This window comes from Aulonocara sp. 'chitande type north' Nkhata Bay, linkage group LG23 (assembly GCF_057382095.1).
Source record: "Aulonocara sp. 'chitande type north' Nkhata Bay isolate Kocher_YH1m ecotype deep benthic linkage group LG23, A_spYH_male_GT1.1, whole genome shotgun sequence".
In the NCBI taxonomy this organism is placed as follows: Eukaryota; Metazoa; Chordata; class Actinopteri; order Cichliformes; family Cichlidae; genus Aulonocara; species Aulonocara sp. 'chitande type north' Nkhata Bay.
Genome location: NC_141365.1, coordinates 6723437 through 6748927, shown reverse-complemented (window position 1 = coordinate 6748927; position 25491 = coordinate 6723437). Strand labels below are relative to the sequence as shown.

At 40.3% G+C, this 25491-nt stretch overlaps 1 protein-coding gene across 1 annotated transcript in view; it reads right to left on the bottom strand.

Moving 5' to 3' along the window:
* The window catches only part of polrmt (polymerase (RNA) mitochondrial (DNA directed)), a 53587-nt gene extending 34778 nt beyond the window's left edge, over positions 1-18809 (bottom strand). Inside the window, exons 1-8 of the mRNA XM_086282799.1 lie at positions 18639-18809; positions 14967-15065; positions 13974-14830; positions 12551-12684; positions 6542-6728; positions 4002-4151; positions 2232-2399; positions 1551-1721 (exon numbers count right to left, since the gene is read on the bottom strand). Coding sequence (XP_086138925.1) covers positions 1551-1721; positions 2232-2399; positions 4002-4151; positions 6542-6728; positions 12551-12684; positions 13974-14830; positions 14967-15065; positions 18639-18780 — 1908 coding nt within the window. The 5' untranslated portion in view covers positions 18781-18809. The remainder of the gene's footprint in view (positions 1-1550; positions 1722-2231; positions 2400-4001; positions 4152-6541; positions 6729-12550; positions 12685-13973; positions 14831-14966; positions 15066-18638) is intronic.
* Positions 18810-25491: the final 6682 nt, after the last annotated feature.

Sequence of the window (25491 nt, the reverse complement as noted above, 5' to 3'; positions counted from 1 at the left end):
AAGCAAAGAACGCCAGAGGGAAGAGAAAATCTAAATCTTTTTACCAGGCTCTTAAAAAGTTTGGAAAACTGAAATACAAAAATATACAAGAAAACTTTACAAAAAAACCCCCAAAACTGGTGAAATGACTGAATATTAAGAAATTAAGTTTTAAATCACTACTAGTCAGCACTCATAAATGCAAGCTACATCGGTCGGTTGACTTTCCCAGAGCTTGGTTATAGACCAAGACTACATTCACACTCCTCCTAAGCCATATGAGATATTACATCAGATAAATGAACAAATTTTTCTATTTATTCTGGCTATTTTTTAATTAAAACTGCTTTATGGTTATTTTGAATTTAACTCAAATGGCAACCCCAGGGCTGACAAACAATTAAGGTTATTAGAATAGCTGCTTTGATCATTAGATGTGCAAACACAGGAAGCTGTAGCTTATTACTGCCTGCCAGGTCTCACGTCCACTGACTGCAATCACCGATTGGACCCCTTGACTACGTTTGTGCTTCTGGTGCCTTTTGGAGCACTTTAGTTGAATTATCTGACAAATAATATGGCTTCACTGTGTGCTACAGTCCAGAAAAGAAATTTGTGCTTTAGTTCTGAAAAGTCTAATTCTTGTCTTTTGTTTATTTGTTACTGATTAGCATAAATGTGCCTGTCTGCTGCAGCTTACTAACCCCGCTAATGTCAGTTAATACCATAGCAGTCCACCCTCTCCCCGAAATATGAGGAGTCCCGGTGCCCAATTTTTAATTTTACGTAGACGTTTAATAATAAATACTCTACATAAACACTACTAGCCTTCAGTAACAGGGAGCATTGCCTATTGTTTCTGACATTTATCTTCAAAATTGATCCTTGAACACGTAAATATGTAAAGTGAGAACTTTGACAAGGGAGAATTTAAAGTAACACTCGCTGTCAAAACAACAATGAAAAACATTTTAATAGGCAGCATTTTAACTACAAAGGCTGCATATAAAGTGCCTTTCATAAAACACCTTAACTAACATCGAGTCTAACTAACTGGTGGACTATAATGAGCTCTTGCTCATTATAGTCTTGATGACATACGCATTTTCCCTGAGTGCTCCAGAACCATCAAAACAGTGAGTCAGTGATCCTGCCTGTACAGTCCCATTGAGGAAACACAGTCCTTCATTTTACTAAAAAGGAGTAAACAGCATTTCAATGAGTTTGAGAACAAGGTCGCAAACAAAGTTTACAGAAGTCTATAACATTTGGCTTCATAACATGAAAATATTGTAGTTTAATTGGTCAAACAAATTCGGTCTGGCTTCTGGGAAGTAAAATATGATAAAAAAAAAGAAAAAAGAATGCAGCGCTGAGAAATGAAAGCCGATAGTCCACACTGGATGATAAAACAGAAGATTAAACTTTAGAAATCTGTATTGTGCTTTCAAATCAGTAGTAGCTACATCATACTTCAGCCATAATATTGCAGATTTTATAACAACTGCCATGCAGTACAGCATGCAAAGCATATCTCTTGCTAACAAGTATGAGGAGTTTTTTCTTTTTACCTTAGTATCTTTGGCCAGTAGGTCTGTGTAGGCGTTATAAATGCTGCCCAGCTTTTCCACCATCTGATTCTGGTGCTTCTGACGCACGCAGTACTTGGTGAAGACCCTATTGCCGAGATCTCGAGCTAAAATCTTTAGCGACTCTCCGCTAGGAGGCAAGTTGGCAACACTCTGGACAAAGGAACACAGTTAAAAGATATCTTACATTAAAAAACAATATATAAATAAATAAAAAACAGCAAATGACTGTTCAGGGCTTTTGTAAAGTCTTATTAGTCTAATGGAAAAAAAGGGGTTTGGGGGGATCAGAGGGAAAGATTATAATGCAAACTGTGTTCTAGAATTGGTTCTCATAACCCTGCATATTTCTCCTGTACTGGAAGCAAAGATATCTGATGAAAGCATGTCCTGCTTAACTCTTACAATGTGATGTTTTGATGGACATTGCCACTGTTAGCTACTTGATTTGTGTTCTATGGTTTTTCCCATATTGGTTGTGTCAAATTACACAAACGCAACGACAAAAAAAACAAAAGACAGAACATCAGTACAGACCACTTTGTAATGCTGTAGTAAAATAAAATTGATCTCAACTTTATCAAAACAGAGACAAGTCTTTGTAATATCTTAAAATTCTGGCTTTTCATTGATCGGTAGGCTGGGCTAGGTGGCTTGTATTACCTGTATCATGATGTCAACATACTCTTTATCTTCCAGGAGACACAGATACGGATAAAGGTTAAGTCTGTAGTCCCTGGTGTTGCTTTTTGCCAGGATCATTTTGCTCTCCCTTAAGGCCTGGAGAAGGATCTTCTGCCACTGAATCCGCTGCTCTGCCAACAGCTCTCTCTGAAAGGACAACACAACGGGATCAATTTCATGAAAGTGACCGATAGCATAAAAACCATAAAGGGTGAATTTGTTGAAGTTGTTAGGGGGAAAAAGAAAATCAAAAAACAAACAAAAAAACCCAATCCAGAAGCCTTTATCAGAAACTACATGATCCAAATGGAAGATCATTTGAAATATGCAGTAGAAATGGTCATATCACACTGGACGGAAGCCTTGTGTCTAACATGGCCATGAATTTCATTAGTTGTTTAAGCTTGTTCGGCCCAGATATATTCAAATGACAGTGAGAAGCGAGACTAGCCTTCTGAGACAACACAACTGGGTCAGCACTTGTTTTTCTAAGGCTAAAACAGAAAGGAAGAGTCTGCTCTGTGTTTTCAAAGTCTAGCCTGTTAGAAATTTCAATTTGAATGCATCAAACTAATTAATGATTGATTAGTTCAAGTGATTACCAAGACACACTACTCTAGAAGGACCTATAAAAAACAAGCTTTATGAAGAGAAGCGTGGACCAGGCTGGCCCTTTTCACCTCCAAAGCTGATCAACTGCCAACTAAGAACTAGCAGATGTATGGCTGCTATGAACCTGAGCAACATTTGACTCTTACATTACTTGCACTCAAGTTAAATGTCTGCGTGTGCATGTGTTAATGTTTTCTCTTTAGTTTGACTGAAACAGAGACCCAGTCTGGATTGTGAATAGAGGGGTGACTCCGCATTCTCCCCAGCGGCCTCCATTACAATACATTATTATTCTGCCCTGCCTGTCTGTAAATGCTTCCTGACCACCAGGGACTCTCTGCCTGCTTGCTTCCCACATAGCCCATCTGCACAGACAGACGGCCCAGCCAAGACTGTAAATGCCAGAGTTCGTAAAAAAGCACACCGCAGGAATACAATGTTTCTTCATCTAACCTGTCGAGCCTGCATGCATATCGTTTTAAATTTTACATCAGAGAAAAATAATTATATCTCAGTAAAACATTATAAATATTATCATAATTATACCAAAAAAAAGCAGATTACTGCCAAGACGATAAACATCCTCTACAGTCTGAATATTACACTGGGTGCCAGTATGCTGTGTTTTGCTGGAGATCTGTAGGCTTTTTTGTGGTTCAAAAGGATAAACTGTCAGCACAAAACAGCAAGAATGCAATGTTCTTCCAGCAAAAATGAAACTTTTTTTCATTCCAACAACCAAAGAAAGAGAAGAGAAGAAAAAGTTACCGTGAAACGTATCTTTCTTTAAAAGACATATACCACCACATGCTCACGAATCAGAACACTACTGTGGGTGTGGGCAACAAAATACATAATGTTTGCATTGAGTTTAGATCACCTGCATGCAATCTATCCCAAATTATAATAATGAATTACCCATAACTAACATTAACAGAGCAAAGGCAACGCTTCACCACCACTGACCTGATCTGTGTCATTTAAGACAGCTGTTGTTTCTAAAACAAAACAACTAGCCGTGTGTCATTAATACCTGAATCCTTTTCATTACACAATCCATTCTCATGAGCATCAGAGCAACAGTCAACATAAAGGACAAGCTGAAGACGAAAAGGGGAACCGAGTCGGTTGATTTACCATTTTCGCCATGTTTTCAGTGACGGGCTTGGCAGCTTCCACAGAGTCTATGGTGATCGTGCAGGCCTGCTCCACACTCAGCTGACGTTTAAAACGCTCCTGGAGATCCTCCTGTGTGAAGTCCAATTTTGGGTAGATGTGGTCCGCCCTCTAAAACATAACACGTAACCAAACATCAGACAGACACAAACGATATCTTGTACAGTGCAGATCTTTCTTGGCCTGAGCCTAACCTTCAAAACCGAAAACCCTAACGGAACAAACTCGACTCAACCCAGGCACCTGTCCAACCACCAACATAGCCACTTATCTAATTCTGCTTCCATTTAAAACTCGGAGCTTCACCTGTGGCGAATAGCTCTTTAGGTAATGGCTCAATGGTATTGGCTACTAATTTTTGTAGTGGTTTTATCTGAACGGAGAGAGACAGAATATAAACCAAAAATCCAGAACAAAAAAATACATAAAAGATATAAATATCCATATATATTCACATCTCATTCTGTGAAATAAGTATTTGATCCCCAAAGAAAACAGTACTTGGTGGAGAAACCTTCGTCACCAGGTCGACCCACTCCTCTTTACAAGAACTGTCTAAATGTTTCAGGTTTCTTGTTTGCCGCTTTGGAGACTGGTGAGGCCACTCCGTGATCATTAGGGCTGTTTGATATAACGATATATATCGGATGACGATATAAAAACGTCTATCGTTTCATTTTACGCTATCGTTTGTTTTGTGGTGTCGCAAAATAAACTGTTTACGGCAATATTTTTTCATCGTTTTGATGGTCACTGTATTGGCTATATTAATTTCTTAAAGTTCTCTCTTTCTCTTATATTTTATATAACCACACTATGGACGGACAAGTGCCTGTTTTTATGCGTTGTGGTTAGCAACAACGATGGTAACAGCATCGCGTGTCCGCTTGTTTATGTTCCACATAAACCTTTCACAATAAAGCTCAAGATCCTGTTGAGACTTTTCAAAATAAACTGAATCACGTGAAAGAGCAGATTATTTACGGATGAGAATTTAAAAAGAGCCGCCAGGTGCTAAAAAATAAACCTTAGACTCAAACGCTAGAACAGGCTTTTCCCCGCAGCACGCTGTGTAATAAATACTCACAAAGAAAACAGTGGCCTTTACAACTTATGTCTAAAAATGTATAGTTTCATGCATCTGTAAAAACACTCGACTCCAGCTACATGACGCGCAGCTGGAAACACTACACGCAAGTCGAGCTGCCCGAGATTCACAGAATTTACAGAAAATGTTAAATTTTTGTGATTTATATCGAGACGATAGAATTCTTATATTGGGATATGAGATTTTGGTCATATCGCACAGCCCTAGTGATCATAATGTACTTTTTGGAATAGGTCTGAGCAGGAAAAGTGAGCTGTATTTAATACAGCAAGATGAGCAATATTAAAAGCATGGTTTTAAAAAAAGTATGCAAATATAGGACACTTTCCCAATGAAACAGATAATTAAATGAGAGAATAATACACTCTCCAAAGACAAGTAGAAACTAGATCAAACTGCATTTTGTACGATCTGAAGCTTTAATCAAAATCTCTTCTCACAGCAGCAAACAGTATTTTAATTAGTCTGTGCTTGTGCTGCTCAAACTGATTGAAAACCCTCCAGAGATCATTCATTGTGTCACTCTGTTATCAAATGGGCCAGTTATTTGAACAGCCTTTAAGCCCCTACGACCTGCCAAAAAAAAGCCAGAGTCAGATAAATTACAAACTACCTTTATAAATGCATTAAAAGCCAGCAGGAAAGATCTGGTCACATTTGACCTTTTTGGCATATCATGAAGTGGCACAGTCCCACATTCACACTCATAGAATAAGACCTGCTGACCTTGCTACCATCCCTCTATTAAACACACACACACACACTAACAATAAGACTGAGAGGTCTAAAAGTGAATATGCTGCATGGACTGAGGCTAAAAATACTACAATGGCACGAAAAGCTGTTAACGAATTGTGTGAGAATCACGAGGAGTAGGAAGGTGGGAAGGAGGAGGAGAGGTGAGAGGAGGAGAGGCACCCATTAGAAAGCAGACGTGGCTCACTATAAATAGAACAGTGCCTGTCTGGCTGTGAAGGGTTGACAATCAAATCTTTCGTAGTCAAGCTGGAGCCTTGTGAAACATGCAAAACAGTGAGCCTTAAAAATAATTCCTGTGTTAAGTCACATTTAGTTTCTAAATAAATTCTTTACATAATGCTTTTAAAGATTTTTGTGAACGCCAACTAAAGTAAATGCTAATGGTTAATTAATACAAAGATGCAGATTCTGTCATCCGACCATAAAAAAAAATGCAGCGGTCACCATGATTTCCAATGATTTCAGTTTAAGATAATGTCAAGATCAAAGACCAGATGAACATGTGCATATGTGGATTAATTATTTAACTTCCACTATCTTGACATCAGCAGAAAAGATGGGCATCTAATTTTCCCATGTGCCAGCTTGTCAGTAAATAAGTTCGCTGATAACAAAAGACCTGACTCTGTAATACCTCTGAGTAGAAGTCTTGAACCAGCAATGAAGAACACTTGCTTGTGTGCATGTTGAGCCTGGGCTGATACTCTGGCTTTACGATGCGTATGGCTTTTAGCAGCATGTCCTTCTCATCTTGCCGGAAAACACATTGGTTGAACAGATCATCCACAGAGAGGCCATCCTCCTCCATCTGGCTCAGACACCTGGAAATGCAGAAACGTACAGTCTTTGTGCCACATGTATATTATCTCTTAAAACAGGGTTTTACTTATGTAATGTCAGTAGAAAGCTAAAGATACTAGTCAGTGGGACAAGCTGTGACAGTATTAAAAAAAATGTAAAAAAGCCAGAATGCAATCATTTGCAATGAATTTAAACCCTGTTTTAATTTGAAAAAAAAAAAAAAAATACAGCATATAAGCCAAAACAGAGTTTTTACAATTCTACTGAGCTTGAATGTTCTTCAGTATGACCAATTTTAACATTCCTCATTCTTTTCCCCCCAATTTCCCTCTTTAAAAAGGGCTTCTTCACAGCCACCCATTTCTGATGAGGCTTCAGCAAACAGAGTGGGAGTCGCAAGTTTGATTCCCACTTGGTATCCAGTAAGAGTCCTGGCTAGACTCCCACATGCTAAAACCAAGCCCTGGAATGGCGCGGCTCAGACACAAGCATTTCACTACAAGTTGTACTCTGTATGATTGTAAGTGACAAATAAAGGTTGTTGTTTGTTTAAATGGGTCGACTCAGGTCCAGCGTCAGGTCTTTGCTGAATTTTGTTTCACGACTTTCTGATACTGCTCATCAGCTGTAATTAGGCTTTTTAACTGTTTAGTTTCCTCAATTTTTTAAGGACACACTGCACACCATGCTGACATACAAGTGTTTGGTCAATAGCTCTTAACTCACCTCGTTGGTGCAAAAATGCTATTTTACATCTACCAAACTGTGATGTCTTTGGCATTTTTCATAGATTCGACTAACAAAAAGGAAACATAATGTCTTTGTGACAGGCTGATACAACAAAGTGGAAAAAAAGAAACTATGAAATTTAATTTAATTAAATTAGCAGAACTTCTGGCTCTGTGGAAGTAAAACATCAAGAAATGATGGGTAGCTCAAGACTTTGCACAGTACAGTATAGGCTTCTCCCATCCCGCAAAGAGTCATCACAGCGGGTAGCTCTGCATGTCAACTTTTACATCCAAGGCCCTTCCTGACGCAACACCAACAGGGATTTGTGTCTCTGGCTGGAATCACACCAATGACCTTTCACTTGCCAAATGAATGTGCTGGAAGCAAAGCATAGTACTGTATATTTAAAAAATGTTCCTCAAACTCGTCGCAGAAGGTATTAGCACCTCTTCATTCCATCAGATTAGCCAGGGAGCACTCACAAAGCTAGCTGGAATGCCACTAAGAGGACACAAGAGGTAGATTTTCATTTTCAAAGGAGATTATGGTTATTATGATGGATCAGACCACAGAGTATGATCACAAGTCGAGTTTATAACATCTGACCTGCCTGCTGATGTGGGAAGAGGATAACTTAATTATATAACTTCCTGGCTCTCTGATTAATAAAAAACACAAACCTCTCTCTGGCATCATTGTATATGTTTCTTCTGCCCTGATCAAGAGTTGCAGAATATCAATTGAAGTATTTGCATTGACAAGCCTTCTGTCAGTCTCAAAAATATGAGTTTAATCAAGAGGCAGATGGCCACTGATGACACCAGTGAAATGTTTATTTAAACAGAATCTCCTAGAGAGAGCGCAGACTCCATGACTGGACTACAGAATGCAGAAAACTCCAGTGTTGTTGGAATATAAATGAGAAGTGTAATGTAATGAGTAGTCCATAACTCAGTTTGATACACGATGCCTAAAAAGGTCTGTGAATTAATATTTTTTCCGTCTGCTGCAGCTTTATTCCTTTATGACTAGTGCGACTCAGGGGTTAAAAGGTCTGAGTACATTATTATGGATATGCAGTCCTATTAGATGTAATATTTAATTCAGAATCTGCATATGCAAACTATGAAATACATATTATAAAGTATTTTAAGCCTTGGATTCAGGAGAAACACAGCTACTATAAACTGTACAAATAAAAAACAAAATAACAGACTATCAGTCCTGTGCATGCAGCATCTTTGAGATACTATTAGCTAGACAAAAAGTGATAATATTATTAAAAAATAATGTACATATAAAATGTAGGTAGCATGTTTGGCACCAGTGCTCCTTTAAAGTTAACAACAGAACTACATGACAAAGCCAAGAGAGGAGTGAGGAAAACCCATTTATCACTGACAACACGGATAACAGAGCTCTGCTTCACCCAGCACACCTTTTACTCAAGACAATTATAAATAACAGCACGTTAATTAGCAACTGGAGAAAACCCTGGCTCAGCAGTTTCCACCTATTGAGGTCCATCAGAAGTGCACTGTTCTGAAGTCACTGATTAACAAACAAAAGAGGGACTGTAATATTACTCAAAAGTTTGGGAATATTTTAAACGAGGCCAAAGAGGTAAGAAAAAAAAAAAAGCATTTTCACTCATGCCTCAGAGTCTCTTGTGATGCAAGATGCAATTTTGTCCTGGGTAAATGAGAGAGCCCTGAACAAAGACAGGATTAGTCTGGGTGCTGGCAATGTGGTCCAAAGGAACAAAGAGGGCAGAGAGGTTGAAAGACAGAGCACAATCAGCCCTGTGACCGCTCGGCTGCACCTTAGGGAATATAGCGCTCTGGAGGATACAGGACTTATAAAGGCAAAATATAAAGGGATGAGAGTGTGTGTTTCAGAATGTTGCTGTGCATGTGAGAAAAAGAGAGAAGAAGCACACTGTTACACTGAGGGCAAGGATGCTGCAGGAGAGACTTTGGGGATTTCAGTATTAGAAGAGTATAGCAGTTGGACTAATAAAAAAAGAAAAAAAGGGAGGGAGGGCATAGGGAAAACAGGGATTTAATGACAACAACAAAAAGTAGTGAAAGATAATGAATAAGGTAAGGGAAAGAAGAAGCTGCTTAGCCAGAGACAGAGCGGGAGGGCAGCACTGCTGAACAACAATGTCATATGAGCATCAGCTTACAGTGATCGATGGACCAACCAGATACCCACCGCCAACCCTAATGCCCTGCCACCTGTATCGCCACTGGAGCACACTGCCTAAGGTGATGTCCTCAGAGTCAAAGACTTAAGTGTCCGTGTTGTTCTGTACACGTTTTCAGCAAAAGCACGTGACATGACTAAGCAGATGAAATCTGGAAAAGTACTGATTACAGCCAGAAGTGATGTGAGGGTTGTCGGTCTTGCGTGCTGCTCAGTAACATTCAATATTCATTATTTACTGTTAGTTATGCTTATGTTGGTTGTTGCTGTGGTTTCCCTACTGTGTTGTTCTCTTTTTGCTTGTTCTTTTTTCCCAGCAGGTGATCAAGCAGATTTTTTGTTTCTTTTCTCTCTGTCTTTCTTCCCCCTGTTTTTCTTTCCTGCTCCTTTTCTTGAGCTTTTTCCCCAATTGTACTTGTCTTTCCTATCCCCCGGTCCTGTCTGTTACCACTGTAATAACTTAAAAGTAAAAAAAATAATAAATAATAAACATCAATTAAGTGGACCAGGATGACAAAGCCGTAATGATCCACCTGGGAAAATAATTTTCTGGGCATTTTTCTTGGCCTTTAGACAATAATTCTGATTGCTACAGTGCCGAACGAGACAGGCAAAAACAAACAAAGTTTGCATGGTTGGAACAGAAACGGATGTTTATGACCTCAGAGAATTCTTAAAAGCCTTAAGAGGAAGTTTGAGCAGGACATTTTAAAAGTCAATCTTTTCTGTATAAAGAATGATACCTGTATTCATTTATCATCCATGTTTCTCAGCTGCTGTCAGAATAACTTCTGTAGTCAGACAGCATTCTCATCAAGGACGCAGCATTTATGTAGCTGTGTTCAAACAGGGGCTGCATATTATAAAAGAGAGATAATAAAAAAACACAACCCCTGTGCTCTGTAGTTTTTCATCTGCTATAAGACTAATGTTAGATTTATCAGAAAGGAAAAAAGAAAATTAAATATGAGCCCCGCCTCTGCCTCGGCAGCAGGCCAGCTGCCTGCATTTTCTCCTAGTTGCTATCAAACAGGCACCGGTGCTGTGACAACATACAGGCTTCTCCTGAAACTGTGAGCTTTGCTTAGCAAGTTTATATTTTCTGAGTCTCATGCAATTCAGAAATTAAATTAATATAACTCTTTCCAGAAAGTTTTTTAAAGTGTTTTAGAAACCACATTTTTATTTGAACATAACAAAGACATGCTGAAAGGTTGGAACTTGCTTATTCAAACATATACAGACATTTTGAATGGGATGCCAGCAGCATCTGTTAAAATATTTGGGATAAGAATGACAAAGGAAAAATTAAATAGGGGATTACTGCTTAAAAATTCTACAATTTATTAAATCTTGTGAAAACAAATGGTGCATTTATAATCTACCAGGTAAAATATTTTGGAATGATTCAAAGCAGCTAAAATTGACACAATTTAAAAGATAATATCTAACTTAAAAAAAAAAATCAATGGGCTCAGAAACACTTAAGTGAAAAAGGTTTTTAGCGGGATCCACAAATGTAGTTAAAACAGCTGACTTTTGGTCCAAACTTTTTTAAGATGAAGTGGAATAACTTCCTACAGTGTAATGAATCAAAATTATAAAATGTTATTTGAAATCATGGATTCCACTTTCTCTTTGCTACAAAGAGCAATACTCAGGTTGGTTATTAGGATACCCTTCAAAGGCACACCTCTATACAAAAATGTATAGAGGTGTGCAGTAGTGCATAAGGCACATCTGTGAAGGAGCGACATATGCTGACATCAAGAGGACATTTTAAAGAAAGGCTGGTTGCAGGCTAGTATCAATATATTCCACCAGGGCTCCGCAGTAAAAGACTCCGGGTGCTAAGCTGACCTCCCTGAAGTCCTGGTGTGACCTCCAATATTAGCATTTAGCTGCATAAAATTTTTAAAAGGCATGCATTTTTGAAAAAAATACATTTTTTAGGGTTAGAGGTTTTAAATTATTTGCAAATAATTGCACATTGGTTTTATTTATATTTTAAATAGCATCCAAACCCAGCTTGCAGCGATCTGTCAGGATGACCCAGTTATTGCTGAGATGGAACTGGGCTACACACTGTCAAGATTGTCCTTGATTAATACATTTGCAAAATCCAAGAAGAAATTAACTACACTACAGTTATTATCTGTATGGTTCAGCTGCCTTGTAGAAATTTAATTAGTCCTCACCCAGTCTCATTAAGACTGTGTCAAAATGCTGCCACAACCAAAACAAATTCAAGCGACCTTGTGAGAGCAGCACTAATTAATAGGGAGATTTACAACTGACAAAAAGTTGAGGAAATAATAATAATGCCATGCTGGATTTCCATGGAAACCACAAAAGTGATTAGTACAAGTAGAAGGAATACTGGTAGGTGTCAGCTTAATACACAGTTTTATAAAAAAAAAAGCATTCCTTAATTCTCCAGTGACACAAAAGACGACCAAACTGCAAAACAGACTTATAAAACAATAACAGACCACAATTCTTAGATGTGCATGGTATTAAGGAGCTCACCTTTGTAAAAACATCTTAAGAGAATATAGGACATGCAGCTAGAAATCAAATTTTTTCAGCCCTGCAGGCTAAAGGAAAATGATTCCTTGAACACTACACGAAAAACATTCAATTGATGCTCTTAAAATGAGCAAGTATGTTACTATCACATCAGCAGAAACCTTAAGATAAATGCACTTTCACAGAAATTTCACCCAAAAGTAAAAAGCCTGAGCTGATTATGACCCCTGCTGGTAAATCTTGATGTTGCTACACAGTGTCAGCTCTCTTCTGAAATGTCACATGTGCTGAAATACATGTGATGCAATGTGAAACACGTTGGTATAAACACACCTCTTTATGATCCCTGTGCGTGTGTATCTTTGCAACATACCTTGAAACAACCTTTGGGGAGCAGTTTGGGTTGCGACCCATACACTCCAAAGCAGCAAAGTAGGAACCACGATTTGGCTTCAGACCAGCCTCTTCTAAAAGAATAAACATGCGGCCAATCTGATTTAATGTACCCTACAAATGAAAGAGATATAAGGGAGAGCAATGAGCCTAATTATCCTGAGTCCATGATACCAAGCAAACAAGTGAAAATTAAAGTCAACAGAATTAGTTACCAAAGATGAGGCGTAGTTTAGTTTCTTCGGATCATTATTAAAGGGCAGAGAGAATAAGAGCATGTTCAACTGCATGTTTGCCCACAGATATTTTAAAAGGGCCCTAAACAATTAAGTACCAGTGGGCCCATGTAGAGCTGTTCGATATAACGATATGAATCGTCGTTTCATTTTGTTTCGTGGTGTCGCAAAATAAACTGTTTACGGCAATATTTTTTCATCGTTTTGATGGTCACTGTAGTGGATATATTAATTTCTTAAAGTTCTCTCTTTCTCTTATATTTTATATAACCACACTAAGGACGGACAAGCGCCTGATTTTATGCGTTTTGGTTAGCAACAACGACGGTAACAGCATCGCGTGTCCGCTTGTTTATATTCCACGTAAACCTTTCACTATAAAGCTCAATATCCTGTTGAGACTTTTCAAAATAAACTGAATCACGTGAAAGAGCAAATTATTTACGGATGAGAATTTAAAAAAGAGCCGCCAGGTGCTAAAAATAAACCTTAGACTCAAACGTTAGAACAGGCTTTTCCCCGCAGCACACCGTGTAACAAATACTCACAAAGAAAACAGCGGCCTTTACAACTTCCATCCATCCATCCATTCGCTTCCGCTTATCCTTTTTTTCAGGGTCGCGGGGGGCGCTGGAGCCTATCCCAGCTGTCATAGGGCGAGAGGCGGGGTACACCCTGGACAGGTCGCCAGTCTGTCGCAGGGCCAACACACAGGGACAGACAACCATTCGCACTCACTTTCATTCGCACATTCACACCTAGTGACAATTTGGGTTATCCAATTAACCTATCCCCACTAAGTGCATGTCTTTGGACACCTTTACAACTTATGTCTAAAAATGTATAGTTTCATGCATCGGTTAAAACACTCGACTCCAGCTACATGACGCGCAGCTGGAAACACTTCCCGCAAGACGAGCTGCCCGAGATTCACAGAATTTACAGAAAATGTTACATTTTTGTGATTTATATCGTTATCAGGACGATAGAATTCTTATATCGGGATATGAGATTTTGGTCATATCGCACAGCCCTAGGTCCATGGATGTTTGTCACAGAACATATTTTGACGCATTACACTTAAAAAAAAAGCACAAGCAATAAAAGTCATGTCTGAATTTCCTTTAGCTGCTTTGCTCATCTCCTGAATTTTATTTCTGAACTCACCTTTTTGGCCCACACCCTCATCATGATGTTGTAAACGCCTGTGTTGAGATGTTTTCGTCGACTCATAACTCTGTGCTGACTGAGCAGGAAATTATGTGCCCGCTCGATGTCCCCGACAAATATACAGGCCTCCAAGTATGAGCAGATGCTAAGACTGATGTCCTGACACGCATTTCCCACACTGCCCTCCTGCATGCGTTCTGGTTTACTTGACAATGTCCAATGGCTTACTTGTTGATTGAGTCTCTTTTCCAGCTCCTCCACCTCAGCCAACTCCTCGGCTGTGCCCTGAGGGTCAGTACCAGTCAGTTCAGTTCCCTTTTTTTCAAGAGCATGTGTTTTAGAGTCTTTTCGTTTCTTTTTAGATGCTTTTTGTGGCACGGTGGCTGCTCCTGCCATGGCAGTGGCAGCAGCTGCTGTAGCTGTCGAAGAAACTGCAGCTCGTATTTCATCTGACAGTTTTGAATGACCTCTGCTCTTTTTAACTCCAGTAGATATTGTTTTATGTGTTGTACCGGTGGACATCAAGCTGCTTTTGGTACCTTTAGATGATGATGTTTGTAGTTTCTCTTTGACACATATTTGCATTTTTTGCTGGAGGTGCTGCTGTTTTTTAAGTTTGTTCTTCTTCTCTTGAGTTAGTTTTTCTATCCAGCGGCGGGGCTGAGATTTAAAGGAGCCTTTATCGCCAGTCTGTCCAGATTTAGGAATATCAGTTTTCTCCTGGGGTGTGCTTCTGTGGCCCTTACCAGATGAAGTACCTCTTCCATGAGAAGGCGCCTTCATAAACTGCACCTTTGCATGTTGGACATCTAGAACGACGTCAGATTGTAGTTGCTGGATTCTGGCCTCAAGCACTGAGAGGGAACATAACAAAAATGTTACTAAAGGAGTAATACAGAAAGCACCACAGTCTACATTAGCCTGTAAAATACTATAATAACATATCACAAACAACACAAAGATCTAGAACTGCCATCTGCAGTCACATACCGTCTAACAGCTGAAACTGTCTCAGTGCGCGTTTCTTTGCTTCATCTGTCTTTGGAATTCTAGATGAAACATTTATGTTTTGAAGCTGCAAAGATGTTCCTATAAAACAAACAAACAAATGATGAGATATTATTTTGGATCTTAGGCCTGGCTTTTCACTTTTGAAGGCATTTTGTTTATTGTTTAAAGATACAGACAACTACAATGCAAACATTTAGGTTACTTGTGTAACCCTGGTTCTCAGAGCAGCATCAGTGAGATGTCTAACTATGGAATGTGCCTTCCTGCGTATTCCTCAGAAGCATTTATCTCACATCTCACCCCTGCCCACCCACCTCACTAATCTGAGCCATGGTCTGAGTAACCGCCATCACTTAGGCCACTCACACACGGACTCAATTCAATTTAGGCTACACTGGAAACATCAAGCCTGTAAAACCGGAAAGATGTGAGAGGTGAAGACGAGCTTGCTGCTGCTCATATGTTCTGAATTGACACCTCTCTGAAAAGGGCCCCAAACGCTGCCAGACCACAAGTGGAGTGAGCCTCCAGGCCCTCTGGTGCCTGCTGCCCTAAACCTACCCAAGAGCAATCACCTACACAATCCATTGTGAGAGCCGCTGCTTAGTGATAGACGTGCCCTTATAGGCCCTGCCCATGAAAATAAAACGCTGGTATTGGTATGGCATGGCTGGTATGACATTGTCTGTCCTCACAAGAACGTGATTTGGGCCTCTCGCTTTTGGAGAAGCCCAAAAGCGAGAGGCCCCAGATAATTTATGTGCAATTGCTGGAGAGTGCTGCTTCAGAGACCTCTCACAGTTTGCCCTTCGTGAACACCCTCCGAACCAAACAGGCCTGGATAGGTAATGACCACATGCCGACTGCACAGTGCCCATAGACACCGCCTGAGTCAGAAAAGCTGCATTTTTTTTTCTTCTCTCCTCCTCTCCCTTAGCTTCCCTGCTTAGCCTCTTATGTCCTTGTCTAGTCTCGTGGGTTTTTTTGTATTACTTTTCCCTGGAACACTCTCTCACAGTCTGTTCTCTAAAACCTAAAAGAGGAATTATGGATTTGGATTTGATCAACTGGTCTCTGAATGCAATTGACACCCCTTCTCAACGAGAAGTCTGGGCTCGGGTGAGCCTGACTGCTGAAGATATCTACCTATTCGGAACCATGGTAACAGGGTTCTTGCTGATCGGAGCTGGCTTGGCCCTGACTTATCGAAGAATTAAGGAAGCGGAACCGGCTGTTCAAACCCCCACAAGGCTGCCCGCTGGGATTGAAATGAAGGGACGAGGCGTGAGTTTCTAAAAATGGGCTCATTGAGTGCAGCACGGAGAAGATCTTGGAGAACGCACAGCTGCCGTGAATACTCAGAACAAGACCTCTGAGTGAAAAACTGGATTACATCTGGAGGGGCTAGCTCGAACAACACCTTTGAGCGCAAATTCGATCACATCTTGGGGAAGTGCACTGCGGTCGTGAGTTCTCAGAACCTGCTCTTTGAGCAAAAAGAACGACAACATCATGGAACGTAAGTTTGGATAACATCATAGAAAGCTCACGGCTCTCCAAAGGGAGATTGAGAGACCAGTGTTGGACTGTTAGAACAGCTTTGAAATTCATTAGAGTTGTTCGCACTAAAGTAAAAACTATCATCACTTCATGCGGAGACCCCTTTGGCGCCAGCTGCGGCCTCAAGGCAGGAGCTGAACAAAACACCCTGATAACAACTGTGTTTAGACTGTTCCCCCCATTCCATGCAAGGCCACCTGGGTTGGCTGGAAGACTGTTTACTTAGCCTGGCGGGGCGAAGGACACTGTCTCAGCTGAACTCTGGACACACACACACACACACACATACACTGATATGCACACACTGATCCCCCCTCCCTTTCCAAACGCCTTCGATGCTTGTGCCCTACCGGGGAAGATGGCAGTCAACTGGACCAGCGCAGACATGCTGCAGGACCGGATGCGCTGTCTACACCGGCTCTCTCTCACCCTTTACCCGCCCCTGTTGCTCGTCTTGTGTTTCTATGGTGTATTGATAGTCATGTGCTTTTTGTGCTGAGGTGTTTTTTCTGTTATCAAACTGTTCTCCCACTAGGAGCTCAGTCTGAGTGGAGTTTTTTTTCTCCTCCTCTTACCTCATGTTATGTATTTTCGTTGTTTTTCTCCTATCAGCCTACCTTTCTGACATGTCTCCCCAATGTGATGTTTGTGTAAAGTTGGTCAGAAGGTTCCTTTGTAAGTGCGCCATTAGCATGCTGCCTGCTGTAACCCTAATTTCCTTCGGGATTAATAAAGTATTCTGATTCTGATATCGCCAGTTGCGTAATGTCAGCAAAGTAACCGTGTTACCAGTGCTCTCTATGCACCATGGTTCACAGGAGTCAGTCCGAGAGAAGCTGTCCCAGTGGTGAAACTCCTTCATAAACAGTCGTCCGAGCCACACCGCCAGGATGGCAGAGCCGATCGGACCAATTAGCTAAAGGGATAATCTGAAGGAGATTAAAGTTGAAATTTGTCATACCCCAACCCGCCACCTTCCCACCAGCCCCCATTCCCTCGTGTCAAAACGTCAAAAATCCTGGCAATATTGAATTGACTGTATTTTACCTCCACATGCAATCACGGTATAAAGAAAGTATTTGCTTTTTCAGTTCTATGTTTTACATATCAGGATGTAATAAATAATCATCTGACACTTACCAGCTCTTACAATTAGGCACACACAATCTCATATGAACAACAACAAATGCCACAAATGCTGTGTCATTATTTATTTATCAGAAACTAAGCCAAGATGCAGAAGCAGTGTGTTGAAAATCTACGTACACCTTTGCTTCCATTGTTTTAAAAAAGGTAACTAGCAGCCACCTGCTATTAATTAAATGCATCTTATTAACTGATCATGAGCAAGTGTGAGCACCTCTATGAAAACAGAGGTTTTGGCTGTCAGGTGTGTGCTGACACCAAGACAATGAGGAGAGAAATCAGCAATGATCTTAAAAGGAACTGATCCTACTCCACTCTCTGCAATTCTCAGAGAAATTACAAAAAAAAACAAACCCAAAGAGCTCTATCTCAGACCCTAGATTGTTCAGATGGCATGCTAAATCTTAAAGCACAAATGAACTGAAGCAATGCTGCAAAGAACAGGGGGGCAGTATTCTTCTACAACGATGTGACAGGCTGATAAAGTCGGATAAAAAACATTGCTTCAAGTTACTGCTGCTAATAGAGGTTCTACAAGCTGCTTTTGGCTCGATTTCTGTTAAATAAATAATGACACGTGTGGTGTGTCATGTGTTGCGCCTCATTTCAACTTTCATTTACCTCATTTTAAAACCTGGTACGGATCAAATGCTTTATAATTATATCCTGATATGTGAAACCTTAAAATTTAGTTTACTTTAGTTTTACCATTACTGCACAGAGGAGTAGGTTCAACGTTTTCCTCAAGGACGAGGAGAGCAAAGCACCGCCAAGCTTCCGACTGAGCCCACGCATCACCAGCAGTATCTGAATTACTAACACGAAATCCGACAGGGAATCCCTGCGTTCAGTCAGCATACAAAGGCAATGATATACAACAAAGAGTCCCAAAAGAAAGTCGCCAAATGTGCCCCTCACATTGCAGTTACACTGTTGTTTTCTCACCTGATATCCATCTAACTGTGCCACCTCTCACCGACGCACACAGCTGACAGCAGTCCGCAAAAGACACGCGGACAGCGCATTTTTCAATTACGCTCCGACGACTCAGAAGTTTGGCAAAGGCACAAACTCTAAGAAGAGACATGTTGACATGTAATAACCGCGTTACTTCAGAACACTAGGCAGCCATCTTAAATGAGACCAAGCTAATCGCAAGGAGCGATATTCGATGTTAAAGGCTCGATGAGTCGAGTGCAGACTAATCGAGTTAAGCGTTGTTGTTTAACGTATTTGAATGACCAACACTAATTAGACAACAACAACTTCTTCCCAAGTGATGTGTATTCATTTATTTCTCCCTTGAATATTTTAGAATTTTAAAATTTTATTCAAATTTATACTTTTTTCTTTCTGTTTAACGATTAATAGATGGACTTTTCATAGTGCTAGCCGGTTGAGTTCTGATATCATGACTCTTTTGACTGTCAAACAGTGGAGCAAAGAGGCCCATACAAAGATAAATGTACACTGCCTACAGTCAACATAAAGGAGTGACTTTTCTGGCATGTTGGTATACATGTACAAGATAGCAGCAAGGTCAGGCCGTAGAACTTTACTTTTGGACTGTGCATCTCAAACCACTGGCTTGTATATAAGAGAGACTGTTCGCTATTGAACAAGAAATATCTTAAAAGCTTTTGGCTGCAGTTGTCCATAATCTAAAGCAAGTCAAGATCCCAGCATCTAGCTGACTGACCATCCTCCTCCTCTCAAACACATGTTGCTCCGGGAGGACACTTCGGTACTTCCCGAGAACCTCACAACCACTACCAGATGTGTGTTGGGAGAGATACCGACATCTGCCACTTCAATGGGATGGTGCTACCTCTGTGTGTGTTAATGTGGAAATCCCAGAAATACAGTATGTCGGCTTGCATGAACAGCAGCAGTGTTTTGCAAAAGACCTTCAGAAATATAGGAATTCCAACTCCCAAAAACCTGCCTTTGTAGTGGTTCTGTTACACTAACACACATTTGAGGAAGGTCTATGACTTTTGCTGAGAAATTTTAAGAGAGTCCAAAATTTTCGTTCGATTTTCACTAATTTGGTTATGTAAGTTTTACCATCAGAGAAAATGTTTAAAAAATGTCATTTATATGACACTAAAAAATTTTAACTACTTAATTTTCTGTGTTTTCAGCAGCATCGGTGAAATATTTATCTGCTGCACAGTGTGGTGTGCTAAAAGATGAATTACGTTTGGCCTGTAGGTGGCAGTCTCACCACAGCCATTCAAGATGGGGCCTGAAGTCAAATTGGTGGCAAAGGTGAAAATGACTGTCTTACACGATTATTGAGTAATAAGCAGTAATGTGGCCGAATTCTCTATGTACTAGTTATATATACTAAAATCTGCTTGGATTTCTTGGATTTTCATTATTGTAGTATCAGTCATCTGTGTGCAGATCTAAATACTGAATATTAAGCGGGTAATGTAACAAATTTGCATAAGATCTTTTATTGTGTAAATGTTAATTAAAATGCACATTTGGTTTAACGTTCTCTTTAAGGAACTTAAAGCTTCTACACTGAATGCCATCAAATTCAGTCAGGTGAGTATGACTTTTAAAGTACAGTAGTACAGTATTTACACTCCTGCAGTTATTCTGGCAGTTACTTGATCTAAACTTCCAGGAAATATTGCATTCTATCTTACCTTTATTGCCAGTGAAGTAATCTGAGGCTCGTAGTGAAACACGTAACATGCTCTCCTGCTGTCTAAGCCCAGAGTACTCGTTATGGCCTGTTGGAAATTATTGTCTTCTTTTTCTAGACAGCTTTTGAAGTTCAACTTTCATATATTTTAAATTAAGTGTGACACAACTTCAAATTGAAAGTAAAACTGAATTTATTTCATTCACATCCTGTATACTTTCTGACCCCCAGCAGTGTCAGCCTCCCCTTGTCATGCGTCCATAAAGCATTCTTAAACACTTTAGCAGCTCTTTGTGTCTCGGCAGGCTGCAGGTTAACACAAGCACTACTTGACAGAGAGAAAGAGAGAAGGGAGGGGGGCCAAAGAGGGAAATGAGGTCCGGGCAGTACATCTTTTCTCAGTGGAGGCAGCGGCTGAGAGCACAGCGGTGGGTGTCTGCTACTGAGCTGTAGGTGAGGATCAGGAGGTGTTTGTTGCAACGGTTCACGAGCAGGGCCCCTTGACAGCCTCGTTTGATGTGGTTTGGCCCCTGTCGGCGGCTGGCTCTTTGCACTGGTGTGACAGTCATTGCCGGGTGAGTGACTGTCAATGCCCCGACCGACAAAAGAGGAGAAGACAGGCATTCATGGGGCCTGATAATGGCCAGGCCAGGACAAGGCTGCCATTCTCATACACTTTGATCATGTGGATTCTTTTGCACACCTTTGTAGGGGCTCCCTATTTGTTTAACACATTGAAGACGGCGGTTTTTGAAACTGCTTCACCTGGTTAGGGAAACTTGATGGAGAGATGTGTGTATTGCTAAATGCCTTTGGCATGTTTTTGTGTGTGCTTGTTAACCTCTCCTTGGTGTGCACTCTACATCACTTACATTGTAAAAATGTGGTAGCTTGTGTGTGGAAAGCAGGCTTCTTCACCCAGCTTCTCTATAGAACTTCCATACATGAACCTCGGAATTCATTTTTTAAAATATATATTCTACTCCAAGACCATACATTACAAAAACTGCTCATCCCATATCCATTAATGTCCATTACAGGGAGACTGACCTCAGAAGAATCTTGTGGTCTTATTTAAGGGCTTTTAATGGACTGATGTACTCACACTACTCTTACAGATTTTCCACACTCGTCCTTCTTAAGATCGACTGAGATGTGAAGACGTTAAAATGTCCTGTCACGTTTCGTGCCACGCATTTACATGTTTATCTTTTTGGAATAATTTAGGAGAACCATGGTGTTGGGCCAATCTCCATATCAAGATTTTATTTCATCTGTGTCTTTTTTTATATGCCTCTGATAGATCAGATTATCTGTCTACAGAGGTTTAATCATTCCTAACAACAACTTGTGAAGAACTGTGAGTCTGCATCTCTCAGAACTTTTGACACCATCAGATATACAATCCAGTTATCATAACATTGCTGACAATAGACAGTAGTCACGAAGCAGGACATGCAAATGTCCTCAGTGGACAGCATCCGTACATTTGTCAGCCAGCTACATCTCACAGATAGCGAGCACACCTGTGCTAGCTCTAGAACAACAACTCTTGGACGCTCTGAAATGATAAGCAATTACTGCCACTGAGTGACATGTATGATACAACTTCCTTAGGTGAGTGTTTTAATATTTTATGCTTTGGAATAAGAGGAAGCAAGGTATTTTATCTGTGACGATTCTTATCTAAAACAACGATAACAAACACACCAAAGTTTTAAACTAGCACAATGTGAGGCTGCTTAAAAGCACTATTTCAAGGGTAAGTAGCTACAGGAGAAAGAGCGAGACAAGGATTTAGCAGGAAGGCAAAACAATTAATAATAGGGAGCTATTACTGAGGGTTTGTCAGTTCTAGGAAGGGGGTCATATTTCAGACCCTTTTGAAGACTTTGATGGTACAAAACAGGCCTCATTATAGAGATATTATCTCTATTCATACACTTACAGAGCCGCTTGGATCCCTGCTGGGAGAGATTAGGTTCCTCTACTTGGGAACATCCTCCATGGGTGCCGGCTCTCACTGTTTTCAGTTCATGGCACACCCACGCTGCATGGCTCAACTCCGTTAAGGGGGAAACTAATCCAGGATCTTTTTAGCCATTACTCTTTGGATGACATTGCTAGTCTTACGGTTGGTCTTTCTACCATGTTTTTTTGAAAAAAAAAAACAAAAAAAACAACAACCTCAAGCACTATTAGATGGAATACGTTGACATTTTGTGCAGAGATACATGGTCCCCAGGGGGCACATCTCACTGACTTTCTCAGTCACCTGATATTTCCCCTTTCCAGGCATGGCATTTGTGGTGTTCTCAACCACTACCGGATGGATTGCCATCATATTCTGCTCAGATATTCTTGCCCACACACATTAGTATGAATTGAGATCAATTCTTTAACCTTTCTGCTACTGCCATCATTAAAATTGTAATTTTTTCCACTGCTTCTTAAATGTCTAATTAATGGTATTCCTTTATGGAGGGTCTGTATTTGGAAATGATAGCATGCTCGTGCAATGATGCTTAGAGCAAAGGTCTAAGAACTACTACTATAGCCTCAAAAAGCCATTAGCACCAGTCCCGCATTTTTTCAAAGCTCCACTTGTGCTCGTTTCTGCTCTATAAAATTAGAAATTATGCATCCCTACATGCTGACTGGATTACAAATTGAAAACATAAACTAGACTCTGAACAAAACTAGCTTAAATGGAAATTTAATCAATTCTTATCTGTTATAATTGTGAATCACAAATTGCTGTAGTTTTTGACATCAAACATTCACACTATAAAACATCAAGACATTGCATGCTAAGATATTAAAACAAAGAGACACGTTATGTTTGTGTGTGTGCTCTGGCACTGAGCTCAGACTCCAAAAATGTACTTCTAAGACGCCACAAAGCAATCTGCTGCCACATCTGATTTTCACATGATGACTGAGCTTTGTTGTTGACCTCAGGAGGCGCTCAGATTTTTGACAAGTTCTGCTCTACATTGGAATGATTGTATGATTTTAATTACAGGAAATTTCAGAATAGGAAGGACAACTGGGACTTCCTTGGGACTCTTTTTGCCCATTTTGCTGTCCATGGCTTTATGTCTTTGTATTGTTGTGTTTTGGCAGTGACACAAACATAATTATTTGTATTTAATTATTCTTTACTTTAAGTGGGCTTCTCTTCTTGACTAAAATACTTTTAAAAAAATTGTATTGCACATTTTGGGAGTGTCTGACGTTGTTTTGAGCATCATTAGTGAAATATTGTAAAAGTACATGTTGAGGCCAATGAAGAGCTTAGAGTAAATAACATGTGCAACAACCTGGGAGCTTCCTTTGTCCAAGAATAGTAAGCAGAGGGAATTCAGCAAAGGGAAAAAAAGGGGGCTTTTGTTCATGATGAAGCAAAGACCTTACGTCAATTTCATAACAAAGACCTTCTTCCGACCGGGCAAAGACAGAATGTTAGGTTGGTTGGTGTTTCTAAATTGTCTGTAGGTGTGAATGGGAGAGTGACTGGTTTTAGCCTTGTGATAGACCTCTTCAGGATGTACCCTGGCTCTCTCCATATGGCAGCTGGGATAGGCTCTAGCCCAATCACGACCCTGAATTGGATAAGCGGACAAAAATAGATGGAGAGATGCTTCTCTTCGTCTGCATGTTCCTCTTACTATTTTAAGTGATGCTGATAAGCTCGTTTAAAGCTCCTTTAAATTCTGATAAGCTGAAGAGAAATGGAAGCAACGTTTTTAGATTTATGCTGAAACTAGTCTTTACATGGAGGCTGGCAGGCACCAAGTTCAAGATCACAATGGCATGTATAGGAATGGTTTGAGCGATCTGGGATTAAAAGTTGAGCGTAATTAGTATGTGACAGAACGCTACAACAAAGGTGGACATCCAGGCAATGATATACCTGCTGCTCGGTCTGTGGCTTCTTGTCAGACTCGGGGACCACAACATTGTTTTTTGTAGACATTTCCCTCATTACTGGGTTTCAAAAATGTCGGTTTACTATTTTAGTACCTGGTCAGTACCAGGTACTATGACCTAATATGAAACCCTGAAAGCTGGGGCAAACTGTGGCCATGCAAAAAGGGCTCAAGTCTCTAGCGGCAGTCAAAAAGCCCACAGAGTGTGAAGTGACTGTCCCACTTGTGAACGTGAAGCCCTCGGAAACACCTCCAGCACTGGACAAGTGTGGCCTCAGGTCAGGGTGCTAATTGAAACGAGGACCCAAATAAAGAAAAGGAGATGAGTGGCAAAGCTAATTGGTAATTTTTTTCATCTTGTGTTCTACGCTCTTACGCATACTTTTGAATCGCATTAGTTGTTCCTGGCTGCTGGCTCTATGTTATATTCACCATAAAGATTAAAGAAAAGAAGAAAGGAAGTGAATCTTTTTACCAAAATGACAAAATTTTCCATAAATTTCAAAACTATTCAAGAGGTTTTTGTTAGTTTTCTTTATATTGTTAAAAATTTTAATAAAATAACGCATTGACTGTGCTCGTTTACCTTGATCTAATCAGGCTTATTACACAGCCTCTAAAAACAGATAAGTGGGTGAACTCACAAAAAAAAGGTGTTCTTCATTTCCATCCTGCTCTGCCAAATTAAATGGTAAAGATCAGAGACGCCGTTCCATTGAAATATTAACAAAGGTGATCAGAAAGACTCTCAGACTTCATCTGGACTAGGTCTACCAACACTCACAACCTGCTCTGTGTTTCTGACTGCTTGATGATTCAAACCAGCAACCATTAAAAAAAGGGGGGAAGGCTCCCTTAATTTGCCCCATGTGCAGAGTGAAAGTGTCAAAAAAGGTTTAACTGAACAGCAATCGAGCTGATTTGACTCTCACCGTTCACATCTTGAAAGACAGTTTGAACCTCTCCAGGTGTCTGTAACCACAAAAAGCAGAAAAAATCCTCAAGTTTAAAGGCAAACTACCTATTTCTCACAGAGCAAAGTTTTCTGTAAGAGATTAAAATGAGGATGGTGTTTGATGTAAGGCTTCTCATTTGTTTGAAATGGTTATGAATGAGTGCAGTGGCCCCATCCCCCCACCCTTCTCCTGGCCCTGCCCAGGATAAAATGCAGGACAACTGAGCCGCTGCCTTCACAGAAGAGAGGACT